This window comes from Tenrec ecaudatus, chromosome 6 (assembly GCF_050624435.1).
Source record: "Tenrec ecaudatus isolate mTenEca1 chromosome 6, mTenEca1.hap1, whole genome shotgun sequence".
Taxonomy (NCBI): domain Eukaryota; kingdom Metazoa; phylum Chordata; class Mammalia; order Afrosoricida; family Tenrecidae; genus Tenrec; species Tenrec ecaudatus.
Window position 1 is genome coordinate 30484821 of NC_134535.1, and position 15044 is coordinate 30499864.

General features: G+C 41.9%; 1 protein-coding gene across 1 annotated transcript in view; it reads right to left on the minus strand.

The window, feature by feature from the left end:
- The window catches only part of CFAP54 (cilia and flagella associated protein 54), a 355855-nt gene that overhangs the window by 244085 nt on the left and 96726 nt on the right, over positions 1-15044 (minus strand). Inside the window, exon 20 of the mRNA XM_075553212.1 lies at positions 2747-2923. Within this exon, the coding sequence (XP_075409327.1) occupies positions 2747-2923 (177 nt within the window). The remainder of the gene's footprint in view (positions 1-2746; positions 2924-15044) is intronic.

The window sequence follows — 15044 nt, forward strand, 5'->3', positions numbered from 1 at the left end:
AAGACAAAAGATGTCTGAAGCTGCAAATAAGAGAGTTTTTGTAAGCCCACAGCACCATCTAGTGGGTGCATAGTAGCAAGGCGTGATGAGTGGCTGAAACCCCCAACTCTAACCTACGAAGAGAATGTACCGAAATTTCATCTAAGGCACTAATCAGTAAATCCGAAAAACAAAGGTCAAATACCACACTTTCATATAGTCCTTTTTCCAAGTACTACAAAAGAAAATAAATCAGCAAAAAAATTGAAATACCAAAAATCAGGTTTGGGTTAAATAAATAGAAATATTTCAATAAAATCAAACAAAACTCTTAGTAAGTCGAGTAGTCTTGGTTCTTTGCTGAATTTCCAAAATTAAAGAATTAAAAAATAAACAAAGCTGAAGTCAAACAAAGCTGGTAGCCACAGCAGAGGTATGTTTATTATAGCAGATCTCTGTGTAAAATATCACTTTTCGCCCCAATGTAAAGCATTATGACCCAAAGGGGTCACCACCCACAGGTTGAGAACCGTTGAACTAGCGGTTATGTGGCTCATCATTGCCACACCACACCCTGGATCTAGCCTCCGTTCCGTGAGGCCCTTCTAAGAGGGACTGTCCAATTGTCTTGCGGGGGGACTTCAGGACTCCACTGCATGCAATCCCCTTCTTATCCATTTGGATGCATGTTTCCTGGACTTCTGATACCTCATCCCATCGACACCTCATGTTCACACAGGCTGTTGTGCTTCTTTCCTGTGGGCTTTGCTGCTTTCCTGCAAGATGGCCACTTGTTTAACTCCAAGCCTTTAAGACCCAGACACTAAAGCTTTTGACAGTCAGGCACCATCTTCACCACATTTGCTTACGCACCCATTCTGTATTCAGCAATCGTGTCGGGGAGGGAGGTCTAATACAGTGCCACATTATTAAAACAAACCATTTTTTTACAGAGGTAAGAGTTAAGTAGAGGCCCATAATTTATTTGAGTTTACCTTCATGCCTGATCACCCTGCCCAGAACTTAACAGACAATAGACTGTAAATGCTCGTTTGATAGAACCTACTTTTAAAATCACTGAATAAAGTCGCCCCAGCCTGTGAGTACATATCACCAACCCCCGAGACGTTCATTTGAGCAAACGTGGTTACATATACACTATGTAGCCACGAAAAAACAATACAAATTAAAAATATAATAATGAAACCCAGGAAGTGTTATTGATCTTTCTAGAATTTAAATCCTGTATCTGTCTGACTCCAAATCCTGTTCCTTTCCCGATATACCAAGGGTTTGCAAGTTCAAGAAGAATACCCCAAAGAGAATCCACGAAAGAAGTTCTTTTTCATAAAACATCAAAATGTTTTATGGAAAAGAACAACTAGGGAATTAAAATCAACAAAGAGTAGGACGTAGCGATCCTGGGGGTGTTGGAACAACAGCCATCTAGCTGAAAGGAATTATTAAGAGGCTGAAGAAGGGTGAGCATCATGGTGGGAAAGGAGGAAGGTAAAAGGAAACAGAGGAAAGATCTAGGAAGCAAAGCTATGGATAGAGGTATAAATATAGGTAGGTACATGTGTAAATATATTCATTCTTAAAAATAGAAGCATTGGCCTATGTAAAAGTATTTATATGACAATCCATTGAAGAAGTGGAGGAACTTTGGGCCTCTGCTCAAGCCCTCCCCCAACACAAGAACATTTTGTTCTAGTGACCTGGCACTTTGTAATGTTCACCCTTCCAACATGATCGCTGAAGACAAAATGGATGCAAATGTAGTAAAGAAAGCTGATGGTACCCGGCTATCAAAAGATATAGCATCTGGGGCTTAAAGGCTTGAAGTTAAACCAGTGGCATCTAGCAGAGAAGTAACAAGCCCATGTGGAAGAAGCACACCAGCCTGTGGAATAATGAGGTGTTGAGGGGATCCGGTAACAGGCCCCAGGAGACCCAAAACAAACAACAACAACAAAAATATTGCTGAAAATGAGGGAGGTTGGAGTAGAGACCTAAAACCCATCTGTAGACAATAGGACATCCCCTCACAGAAGGGTCACAAGGAAGGGATGGGTCAACCAGGGTGCAGTATAGCACCAAGGAAGCACACAACATTCTGCTGATTCTTTGAGGCTTCCTCCTCCCCCACTATCAGGATCCCATCCCTACCTTTCGCTTCTGGCTAGACCAGAGCATGTACGCTGGTGCAGATAATTGCTCAGGACACATGGACTCCAGATCAGAGAAACCCCTCAGGAACAGACATGGGAGCAGAAATAGCAGCAGGGCCGGGGAAGGTGGGGGAAGAAGGGGAGGAAGAAGGAACTGATCTCAATGACCAATGCATAACACCCCTCCCCTCAGGGGGGTAAACAACAGAAACATGGGTGAAGGGAGACAGTGGTCGGTGTAAGACATGAAAATAATAATAATTTATCATTTATCAAGGGGGTCACAAAGGTGGGAGGTTGGGAGAAGGAGGTAAAAACGAGGAGTTGATACCAAGGGCTCAAATAGAAAGAAAATGTTTAGAAAATGATGATGGCAACATATGAACAAATGTGCCTGATACAGTATTTAAAATGTCAAAATGTTGTTGGTTACCCAAAGGGGGAAACTTCTAATGCAAACTCTGTGTCCACGGTTTATACATAAGATGAAAATCTATTCAGACACTACAAGCAAGAAAAGTATCAAGTCTTATGGCCACGAGAGGACTTAGGCTGGGGTGCATGAAATAAAGATCGCGTGCAACCTCGCATCCTACCTTGACATCGGAAAGAAATGGCGCAGGTTTCAATGTCACAGAGCAGTGAGTCCGGGACAGCACGATCGGTGGAGGAGGGACTTTGCTCTTCTTTCGTTTCAAATGTTCAAAGTCTCTCTGATATAAATATAGAGCATTCTGTTCTCCTTCTGTTTTCTCAATTAGAGAATATGCTTCCTATAATGAAGTGTGAAAATAGAAAATGACATTTCGAGAGTTGGGACTTCATTTGTATTTGTATCAGTCTGGTGGGGCTAGGCAATGCTATCTTAATAATATGTCGTGTTTTGAGCCCCAAGGTTACTCCTATGTCAACTATGGGCTGCGCTTTCAGAGGGAAACTGGGATACTAACTAGGACAGCTGAGCCCCAGTGGCATTATGGATTTTGTATATTTATCATTATCACACAGTCCTGTGAGATATTCAGGGGTTTTTCATCAAACCTTCTGGATAACAAATATCTTTCATTGCATCAAAAAGTTTACCATCGAGTCATCGGCATTTACACTGGAGCTATGTACGCTGACATTTAATGGGCTTGAGCTATGGCTCACAAGAAATGAAACTGTTATTATATGTGGTTGACAAAATGGACATTATTGAAAGTCTCTTACTATCAGCAAGAGGAATTATAGTGGACAAAAAACACTCTTTAGATAAAATTTTTAAAAAGCAACCACTTTGTTAGAGTTAACAAATGAAAGTATAAAACTCCAGGGGAGTCTAAATAATAATTCAAAGTAAGATAAAATATACCAGCAACAACAGCGCATGTGAATGGGTTAGATCTAAGTTCCTTAAATTTAAAGGAAAAGACTCTAATGAGCCCCAAATCACAAACTCACAGAAATATTTTAAAAATACAGTGACAGTGAAAAAAGAAGTATCTTTTCAGCAAATGGTACTGAAAAAGCAGGATAGCAAGATACAACGCAATGAATTTAGATCCCCACCTCACACCATATGCACACTTTTTTTTAGGATGGGAAACTTGTTTTATTTTTTTTCAAGACCATTTTATTGAGAGATAATACAGATATCATACCATTCCATAGTTCAATCACATCAAACGGTATTGTACAATTGCTACTACATCAGTTTTAAAACATTATCTCCCTTCTTGAACTCCTTGACATCAGCTCCCCTTTATACCATGCCACTACTACCCCCAACAAACCCCCCAGGAACCCTTAATCTAGTTGTTGTCTCTATAGGTTCATCAATCCTGGGTTTCATATACAAGAAAAATTAAAAGCACATAACAAAGATTCGAGAACGCTACCTACAATGACAAAATATATCAGAGAAAGACCCCAAGATAGGATGAAAAACACACACACAAAAAAAAAAAAAAAAAACCAGAAAATAATGAAAACCAGTGCAGGCCCAAAGTAACATCAAGTGACAAGGTTTTAACCATTCAAGTCGGGTCTATCATTTTGATCTCCAATCGGCATCTGTGCATTACTCTCTGGTCATTTATCCCATCCGTGAATTACGGTGAGAGGGACATCACCGGAGGCTTATTTCCCATGCAAATCTCACACTGTTTTAATGCAAAATGAATCATAAGTCTAAAGGCAAGAGTTAAAACTCTTAGATAATATAGGCTTTCTTTGTGAGCTTGTGTTCTAAGATATAATACCAAAAGCGTTAGTGACAAATGAAAAACTAGGTCAGTTGAACTTCATCATAATTAAAAACATTTGTACTGCAAAGGGCATCATCAAGAAAGTGAACAAATAACACACTGCATTGGAGGAAACACCTGAAACTCCAGTAACTGAAAGACGAATTGCATCCAGAATATAAAGAACTCTTACAATTCACAATAAAAAGATGCTGTTGGAGCAACAGCAATCTGAGGGGAACTGCTAAGGGGCAGAAGAAGGGTGAGCATGATGGTGGGGCAGGAGGAAAGGAAAAGGAAACAGGAAAGACCTAGGAAGCAAAGCTATGGATCGAGATATAAACTAGGTGTGGGCTTAAGTAAATACATTAATTCATAAAAATAGAGGTATTGGTCTATGTACATATATTTATATGGCGATACACTGAGGACGTGGGCAGATTAGGGGACTCTGTTCAAGTCCTCCCTCAACGCAAGAACACTTTGTTCTAACAACCCAACATTCTGTGACGCTTACTCTCCTGACACAATTGCTGAAGACAAAATGGGTGCAGAATCAAATGTGATGAAGAAAGCTGATGGTGCCCAGCTTTCAAAATCTGGGAGATTAAAGGCTTGAAGTTAAGCAAGCGGCCATGTAGCAGAGAAGCAACAAGCCCACATGGAAGAAGCACAGCAGCCTGTGCGATCATAAGGTGTTGATTGGATCAGGTAACAGGCATCAGAAGACACAAAACAAAACATACTGTTTAAAATAAGTGGGGTTGGAGTAGAGACCCAAAACTCATCTGTTGGCAATAGGACATCCCCTCACAGAAGGGTTTCAAGGAAGGGATGAGTCAATCAGGGCTCGGTATAGCACCTATGAAACACACAATATTCTTCTGGTTCCTTGAGGCTTCCTCAGTGCTGGTTGGACTGGAGCACGTTCATTGGGACAGATAAGAACTCACGACACATGGAATCCAGGTCGGATAACTCCCTCGGGGACAGAAATGGGAGTAGGGTACCAGGAGGATAGGGGGAAGATGGGGTCGAATGGGAGGAAGGGGGAACCGATCACAATGATTATTGTAGAACCACCATCACCGCCACCACCCAGGGGGATGAACAACAGAAATGTGGGTGAAGGGAGACAGCAGTAGGTATAAGATATGAAACAATAATACTTTATAATTTGTCAAGGGGTCACAAGAGTGGGAAGGGAGGGAAAAAAGAGGAACTGATATAAGAACTGAAATAGAAAGTAAATGTTTAGAAAATGATGATGGTAACATGTACAAAAATGCTTGATACAATTGATGTATGGAATGTTTTAAGAGCTGTAAGATTCCCCCAATAAAAGGATTTTTTTAAAGAATAAAAATTCTATTAAAGACAATGAAAAAAAAGACAGTAGCCAATTTAAAATTGGGACAAGGATTTAAACAGTTCTACAAAGAACATATGCACTGGCTGGTAAACACATGACCAGATACACAGCACTATTAGTCACTGTCGTTGCGTGCCACCAAGTCAATTCTGACCATAGCGACCCTCTGTCCGACAGGAGGAAGCGCTGCTGGCTCCTCTGCCGCCCTCACGATACTAGTCATGTTTGAGTCCATCAGGGCAGCCACTGTGCCGATCCATCTTTGAGGTTCTTCCTTCAGTTTGCTTACCCCCCCCCCAACACTTCACCAAGCAGGATGTCCTTGTCCAGAGACTGGCCTCTCTTGACCAACATGTCCAAATATGTGAGGCAGAGTCTCATACTTAAAATCTTTTGTGCCAGCTTTGGTTTTTTTCACTAACGGTCCATGGCGCTTTCCATATCCTTCGCCAACACCATACATGATACAAAGACATCAACTGCTTTTCAGCCTTCCTTCGTCATTGTCCAACGTTCACATGTGCATGAAGCAATTGAAATACCATGGCGTGGGTCAAGCACACCTTAGTCCGGAAAGTGAGATCCTTGCTCTTCAGCACTTTAGAGGTCGCTGTGGCAAATCTGCTCAACGCAATACCTTATTTGATGTCTTGACTGCTGCTTCACAATGAGTGTTGGCTGTGGACGTAAGTAAAGTGAAATCCTTGACAATTTCCATCATTTCTCCACTTATTATGATTTTGTCTATCGGTTTAAAAGTGAGGATTTTGGTTTTCTTTACATTGAGATTTAATCCAATCTGTACTGAAGTCCTTGATTTTCACCAACAAGTAGGTCAAGAGCTCTCTTTCCAAGCAGGAAGGTTGTACTAGATGCAATGGTAGGTTGTTCGTAAGCCTCTTCCAACCCTGGGGCTTCCTTCTTCCTTCGATGGCCCCAGTTTCTCAGATCCCTGCTCAGCAGGCAGATTGGGTGAGTACGACAAAAGGATACAGCCCTAACACACACATTGCTCCTGATTTTAAACGATGCAGTTACTCTGTTCCAACCAGTGCCTCTTCGTCAGGGTCTATGTGGGCACAATAAGGTGTCACAGAATTCCCATTCTTTGTAATGTTATCCATAGTTTGCCATGATCCACATAGCTGAGTGCCTTTGCGAGTCAATAAAACACAAGGAAGCATCTTTCTGACACTTACAGCGAAAATTTATCTAATGCAGTGGTTCTCAACCTATGCGTTGTGACCCCTTTGGGGGTCAAATGACCCTTTCACAGGGGTCATCCAATTCATAACAGTAGCAAAATGACAGGGATGAAGTAGCAATGAAAATGTTTATGTTGGGGGGAGGGGGGGTGCACCACAACCTGAGGAACTGTATTAAGGTGTCACGGCATGAGGAGGGTTGAGAACCGCTGCTCTAATGTCAGCAATGATATCCCACCTTGTGTCATGTCCTCTTCGGAAGCCGTCACGAATGGCGAACCGCTCCTGCCAATGTACTGCTGAAATTGCTTGTGGAGTTTCGCCAAGTTTTACTTGCATATGATGTTCACGTATGCTATTCAATAGTTTCCACATTCAGTTGGGGAGCCTCTCTTTGAAATGGGAGCAACTCTGGATCTCCTCCTGTCTTCCAAATTTGGGGGCACAGATGATGAGCACCTCCCGTGTTGAAGCATCTGTTCGTATTCTGTCAATTCCTGGAATTGTGTTTCTTGCTAATGCCGCCGCTGCTGCAGCCTGAACCACTTCTTTGAATACCTTCAGTTCTTGATCCTATGGTACCTCTTGAAAGGGCTCACACAGTGAGCTACTAAACAGAAAGTTCGTGGGTCAAAGATGAGGCTGCCTGCTCTCATAACGAGGTATCGTCGCAGAAACTCAAAAGTGCAGTTCTTCGCTGTCCCACGGGGCCACTGCGAGTCAGAATCACTGGTAGTGGGAGGCGATAACATTTTTTATGCTTAGTCCGTATCAAGTGCTTCATTTCGTTATATCTTTCCAAGAACCCCTAATTCATAGATGAGGAAATTGAGGCTTATCAAGCACAAGTAACCTGATTTAAATCTTACAGCTACTGAGTGATGGAATCAGTGTTTAAACATGGCCCTGCAATCAGTTGATGACTGTAGACAATTTCTCTCAGTAATATCCTTGTCTTAGTCAAAACCGTGGCACCGGACGGTATCGGTTAGACTGGTCCAATTTAAGGCAAACAGGTTATGGTGACTATTTTTTTTAACTCCAAAGAGGTAATTTTGATAGATTTTCTTGAAGGACACAGGGTGATCGCAGCGGGGGCGGAGGGGTGGGGAATGCTTGTTAGGAAGTCACGTTAAGAAAATGACAATCTGCCCTGGTGGGAAAGTTATGAAGCTGCACTAAGGATGTGTTTCAGTCATGAGAATGCAACCTGCTCATTCTTCCAGGCTGTTTACAAGAATTTCCTGGGGCAGTCTTATTTCCTTCACCCTCCAGTCTTGATCTTACTTCTTTAGACTTCTGTGTTCCAAACCTCGAAGAGCATTTCAAAGGAGCATGATTTGAATCCCTTGAGAAGGCTAGAAAGGGGGTGTAAATGTGGGGTGAACGCTTTGGGGGAAGGGTTAGGAGATGGACCCGCTGCTGGATGTATACAGACCTGGAGGGAGCATATGTTGAAACAGTAGCTGCACGTGTTGTTATTTTTGTTAAAGGTTCCCATGATTTTGTAACAATACTTTCCTACGTTACCTAGTGCAAAACCCAGGAGCCCAGGTGGAATCAACTTGGCAGTGGCTTGTACAAAATCAGTAAGTTAATTCAAGAAGCAAAAAACTGAACCTATGAATAATGAAGAAAGAAGTGCAAAAAACCCTCCAAAATTTAGTTTTCATAAAAGTGCCAGGCTTAAATTATTTAATAAGCAAAACAGTTCCAATCTCCAAACAAAACAATGGATAAGTACTCCGCCATCTACAATAATCCCACTACAGAGAAAAGATAGCGCTCTTCCTGGATAATTCAGGAAGCTGTCATAGCTCTGATGACAAGCCTGACAATGACTGCACATAAAATAAAGAGCAATCTTCGTACACATATACATGTAAACATATGAAAAGATACACTGAATCTAGCAATGTAGGGAGAGAATGACGCATCATAATTACATTGTCTTTATCTCCGAAATGCAGGATCATTTCATAGAAGAAGTCTATCATGTAATATTTATAGAAATGAAATGAAAAGGACATCCAACTGTAGCAAGATGGCCAAAAGGCTATTTGAACATTTTTAATGTTCATTACTGATTTTAAAAGAACTCAATAAACTAGAAATGCTCTTTCCTTGGCAGGAGAAAAAAAATTTTTTTTCTTTCAAGGCAACAATGAGAATCACAGCAGTAGAACAAATGTCCACAGAGTGCAGAAGAAGACCGCAGGCCCGCCGCTCCATTTGATTCTCAAAGTGCTCGTCAACGTAATGAACACAAGGAAAGAGACCCCGGAAGTGACAAGACACGGTGTCTGTCCCCCAAATAAGAAAGCCAGTTCCGTGTCACAATGAACAGCCTGGGCTATTTTCCCCACACAGCAGCCTTGTGAGTATGAAGCCCCATTGGGAAACCTGGGCCACATGTTCAAAAGAGCCCACAGGACTAGCTATGGGATTGGAGATTCGTCTGTATAAAAGTGAAATTTCAACGTATAAAAGTGAAATTAGGAATGCAGGAGTATAGGATATAAAATTATAACACCATATACTTTCCCCCTAAAATAATAGTTTGGGGCCTTCATTGAGATCTGAATTAGCTTCTCATTTTCTTTTTTTATTAGAAATAGTTGACATTAAGGCATAAGACCATTCGTCATGATTAAAGTGCATCTCTCATCATAAATGGTTTCTTAAGTTCGTTTTTCTGGCCCAATTTTCCTGTATTTGCAGATCAAGAAACTTAGCCACCACCAGAGGACAGTTATTCCTTCTTACGTGAAGGACGCTTGACACCATAAGCTAGTTCCTAGAGGAGTGTGCATGAAAAAAAAAACCTTGTTTTGACCCAAAATAGAACTTAAATTACGGATGAAAGGCCCCACAGAATTCTTAGACCCCTTGCTCTTTAGCTGGAAAAAGTATGCATGCTTGCTAACTTGCAATATTTTGAAGGAACCTGAAAAGTGAGAACTGCATTGGCCTCATCCCTGTCCATCACTGCAGAGTCACTTTAGGAGGTAGGTTAGGAATGGTGGGGATGGCCCTGCTCTGAAGCAGTGGTCAGGTCCTGGCCACAGAGCTCAGCCGTAGAGGAGCCTCTCTTTGAATGCGTCTGAAACCAGAGGGAGTAGGATGGGGTGATGGGCATGTCTCACCTACTGGGGAAAGCAATCTAACTTGAGAGTGCTAAGAACGACGTGTCTAATTAGAACTTATCACAAACTTGAGGAAAACGAAGACACTTTATTGGAAAAGATTGTTATTTTTCCTTAGGATTCTGATTGCTGTGACTGCTTTTTATGAATGTAATAATAATAATAATTATTATTATTATTATTATGACCCAGCACAGGGAAAAGAATCACTTTATCTTTATCCTACAAGATCCCCAGAACATTAGCCTAGCTAAAAGCTGCTCTGGATGATATTAAATTACTTTATATCAACATATGCTAGGTGTGTATTGAAGGAGCCTTGGTGGTGCAGTGGGTTAAGCGTTGAGCAGGGAACCAAATGTGGTGGTTCAAACCTACCAGCTGCTCCGCAGGAAATGCTGAAGCAGAGATGCTTCCATGGAGGTGTGCAGCCTCAGAAACCCTATGGAGCAGTTCTACTCTGCCCCAGAGGGTCGCTCGGACGCAGAATCAGCTCAACAGATTTCTTGGTTGCTGTTTATATCTGCTCTACCTCTGTTGGAAAATGTCTTTATCGGCACGCATTTTCTAAGCAGTATGCTACGTTTCACTGCTACAATGTTTGCTCTATCTCTGTCACACTCAAATACGTCTATAAATATCATTTGGATAGAAGATGTTCCTAAAGTGGAAACAAATGCTTCCAAGATTCGAGCCAAATTTAACACGCCTGTCAGGGAGCAGACGTATCCAACGTTTCCAAAGCATTTCCAGAAGCCCAGCGCATTTTCAAAGATGGAATAGGAAGTGTGGAAGCTGGACCACATCCGCAGTCGCTTTCCACAAAGGACGCTGTGCTCAGAGGCAAGCATCAAATGCTTTGTGGGCGCCTGTTGTTGGGGGCATTGGCACTGTTCGCAGATATTCTGGCTCTCCTTATAAGTACGATTGTTGTCTTTTTTGGATCTGGGGGTGGTCCTTTGGCTTGTTTGGATGGATAAAATATGAGCAGTTATTTGTCACATCATAAAAGAACCCATAAAACACATGCTGCCGTGTCCTCGTTTCCCTCTGCCACAGCCTCAGAAGCTGCTGCCTGGTCAATCTGGGTCCCAGAATGGAGACAGCGGGTAACAGGGACCACAAGTGAATCACAATAGGGACTTACATGAGCAAGAAACAAGCTTGTGGGGATTTAAATGTTACTAAGTGTAACAGCCCATCCTGACCACACAACTGTGTAGTTTTGTAATTGGCGTTCTAAAGATTCTGACCATCTTCTTCGATCGAGGAGGACGCTAAGTTCCCCAAGTAGATCATCAGTGCAGTAAATAATGTCTAAAGTTTTTGGCAATGAAAATTTTCTCATGCTGCGCTACCTTTTCCATTCACTAAATCAATTCCAAGGATTGCTTTATGAAGCATCAGCTTGCAGAGCATATGATCAGGTTCATACCGAAGACAGGAAGCCCGGCCCTCTCACTCCTAGTTGTACGACAGTGCCTAGCAGCATTTCTCACCTAGCACTCCAGTGAGCCGCACAATAACAATGGAAGGAAGGTATCACTGGCACAGAAAGCTTAAGACCCGAGACTGGACTGAGGTTACGTACACAGTGCTGAGGTGAAGTAACTAAAATGGAAGTAAAGACTAAGTAGGAGTCCTGCTAATGGAGAGGTCGGAAGTTCAAACCCAGGGCTGTTCCATGGGAGAAGAACATAGAAGTCCGTTTCCATAAAGATGACAGCCTTGAAAGCCCTGTGGGCAGTTCTTCTCTCTCCTACAGGGTCTCCATCAACTCTGATGGACTAAACGCTGGCAATGAGTGTGGAAACTTGCTAAAACGTTAAGTAGCTTTGATTAATTTGCTTAATAGGCTGGTGGTGGTGGTGGTGGTGGTGGTGGCGGTGCTGGTGTTGATGCAGTCCAATTGGTTCCAGCTCATACCGGCCCTGTGCACAACAGAACACCACACCGCACTTGTCCTGCACCAACCTCAATCCTTACGTTTGAGTCTATTGTTGCAGACAGTGTGTCAGTCTGTCTTGTCAAGGGACTTGCTCTTTTTCCCTGTCCCTCTCTTTATCAAGCCTGAGGTTCTTGTGCAGGAACTGGTTTCTCCTGAGAACATGTCCAAAGTACAGGAGATGAAGTGTCACCCCCTTGCCTCTAAGGAGCATTCTGACTGTACTTCTTCCAAGACAGGCTCGTTGGTTCTTTGGGCAGTGCCTGGTACTTTCAACATGCTTCGCCAGGACAATAATTCAAATGCATCAATTCTTCTTCGGACTTCCCTTTTCAATGTCCAACTTTCACAGGCAATTGAAAATACCATGGCTTATTTATTTGTACGTTTTTTGAGAATGCTTAGATGCTGTCTTTATTAATTCTGGGTAGATTTTTTTTCCGCTTTCTTCACGAAGTTTCCTTTACAGTTGGTGTTCCTAGCTACTTTATATTTTTAATATTTCTATTCATTTCTTAATTATTTTATTGGGAGCTCATACAACTCATCACAATCCATGCATACATCCATTGTGTCAAGCACATTTGTACTTTTGTTGACCATGGCTTTTCAATGAGCCATGCTATAAGCTGTATATTCCTGAGACTTTAGAGCATTATCTTTTTGAGGAGCACGGCATCCTTCATGGGCTACACCAGAAGGACTCCATGTGGAAATGCCAGTAAATTAACTAGGATTTACCTCAAACTTCCCTTGGACTAGTCCTTGGATATAATATTGAAACTATCTTGTATGAGAGGAAGCAGATGACTGACATCCCAAAGTTATAGCATTGGTGATCTTTGGACTTTGCTTCAATTATCTTGCCTGGAGGGGACCCAGTAAAAGGTGGCCCAGAACTATCATATATTATCTATTTTAAGGCCTTATCTGTTTTATCCTAACATGTACTATCTGGGAGGTATGGTTCTGCCTTTGTGGATGAATGTTATTGAGAGTTTTGCCCTACCACCACCCTCCATTGTTTGATAGTGTCCAGTCATTTATGTCTTCAATCTGTACAAGTCAACAATTCATGTATTATAGTTCATAGCCAGCCTCTCCTTGTATAGTTTCCTTTTCTCGACATTATTTTAAATTCTATACCATTGGCTAAATTAATGACATGATCAATAGAATTCCTGCATGCCCCAAGGGGTTGATTTATAATAAAATCATAATAATGTTGCTAAAGTGAAGCAGAGACATGCATAGACCGTAGCTATGTGAGCAATGTGGATGGATTTGGGGCTTGCACTTAACTCTAGCCCCAATCTAAGAGCAATTAGTTCTTATGGCATGGTGCTGCTTGATGCTTGCTCTGGTGAAGACATCACTGAAGATATAGGTGCTGTAGCAAAGTTTGGTGAAGAAGTCAGATGGTGCCCGGCTATTAAAAAGAATTTCCTCTGGGATCTTAAAGGCTTGTCTTCAAACATCAAACAGCATCTAAGGGAGATGTCAACAAAATCCACCAGGAAGAAGCACACCTGCCTGTGTGATCCAAAGCCTGTACATTTTAAAATCCAAATCTGAACGAAGAAATGGTGTCAGAGCTTAAATTGTGCACACCTGGTGTGCAGAAGGCCACGGATGACAGTGGAAGCCCAAAATCCACGTTCAGGACCCACACATCGAGTTAACCCTGCTGTGCGTCCCTCCACTACAATTGAAGAATGAGAACGCGTTATCAGACTGAGCACGTCGTCAAGTTGACTATGGCAGGTGCACTTAGGCTAAAATAAAACACATTTGCTCTCCCTGTTGACCCATTTTAAAATTGTTTCTGCTTTTTAAAAAGTGACAGGAAATACATGTTTTAAGTTTCCCATGAATCCACTCTGACCATTAGCAGGGATGTGGTCATGCAAAGTGCCCTGGAAAGCAGACTGCTGCAGATGTAGTTGGGTTAAAACTTAACACACCATCATTTAATCTCCCTTTTCACTCATTTTAAATCTGCTCTAGCTTTCAATGTTTCTACTTTCTTTTTTATTAAGATTTTTCTCTGTTTTATTTTATTATTTTTTGCATGCTTTCCTGAAAGTGAAGTCCAGCACAGGTGAATTTAAAGAGCCAGAAACTGGATAAATGGTTTCTTGGGGGGAGGCAGGTGGGCAATGGAAGCTGATAAAACGAGTACAAGAAAGAAGAAAACGATCTACAACTGATTGTGGTGATGGATGATTGAGCTGCCCTGCGGTGTGTGATTTATATGTCAATAGAACTGTTTGGGAAAAAAGAACCATGGCTTTGGTCAGACACACGTTAGTCATCACAGTAACATCCTTGCTTTTCAACACTCGAAAGAGGTCTTGGGCAGCAAATCTACACAAAGCAATCGCTTGGCTGCTGCTTCCATGAGCATTGATTGTGGCTCTGAGCAAGACGAAACCCTTGACAACTTCCATTTACCGTGACGTTATTTATACGTCCAGTTGTGAGGACTTTGGTTTTCTTTACATTGAGTTGTAATCCATATTGAAGGCTGCAATTCTCTATCTTTATCAGAAATGCAACAATTCTCAACCTTCCTCATGCCGTGACCCTTTAACACAGTTCCTCATGTGGTGGTGAGTCCCAACCATAAAACTATTTTCATTGCTACTTCATCACTGTCATTTTGCTACTGTTATGTGAAAGGGTCGTTTGACCCCCAAAGGGGTCACAACCCACAGGTTGAAGACTGCTGAGCAAATGCTTCAAGTCCTCCTCACTTTCAGTAAGCAAGGTTGTTATCTGCATATCTGATTGTTAGTAAGCCTTCCTCCAATCCTGATGCTACATTCTTTTTCATATAATCCAGCTTCTCTAATAATTTGCTCATCATACAGATTGAATAAGTATGGTGAGAGGATAGAACCCTGTTGTACACCTTTCCTGATTTTAAACCACGCAGTATTCCCTTGTTCTGAACACACAACTGCCTCTTGATCCATGTATAAATTCTGCATGAACA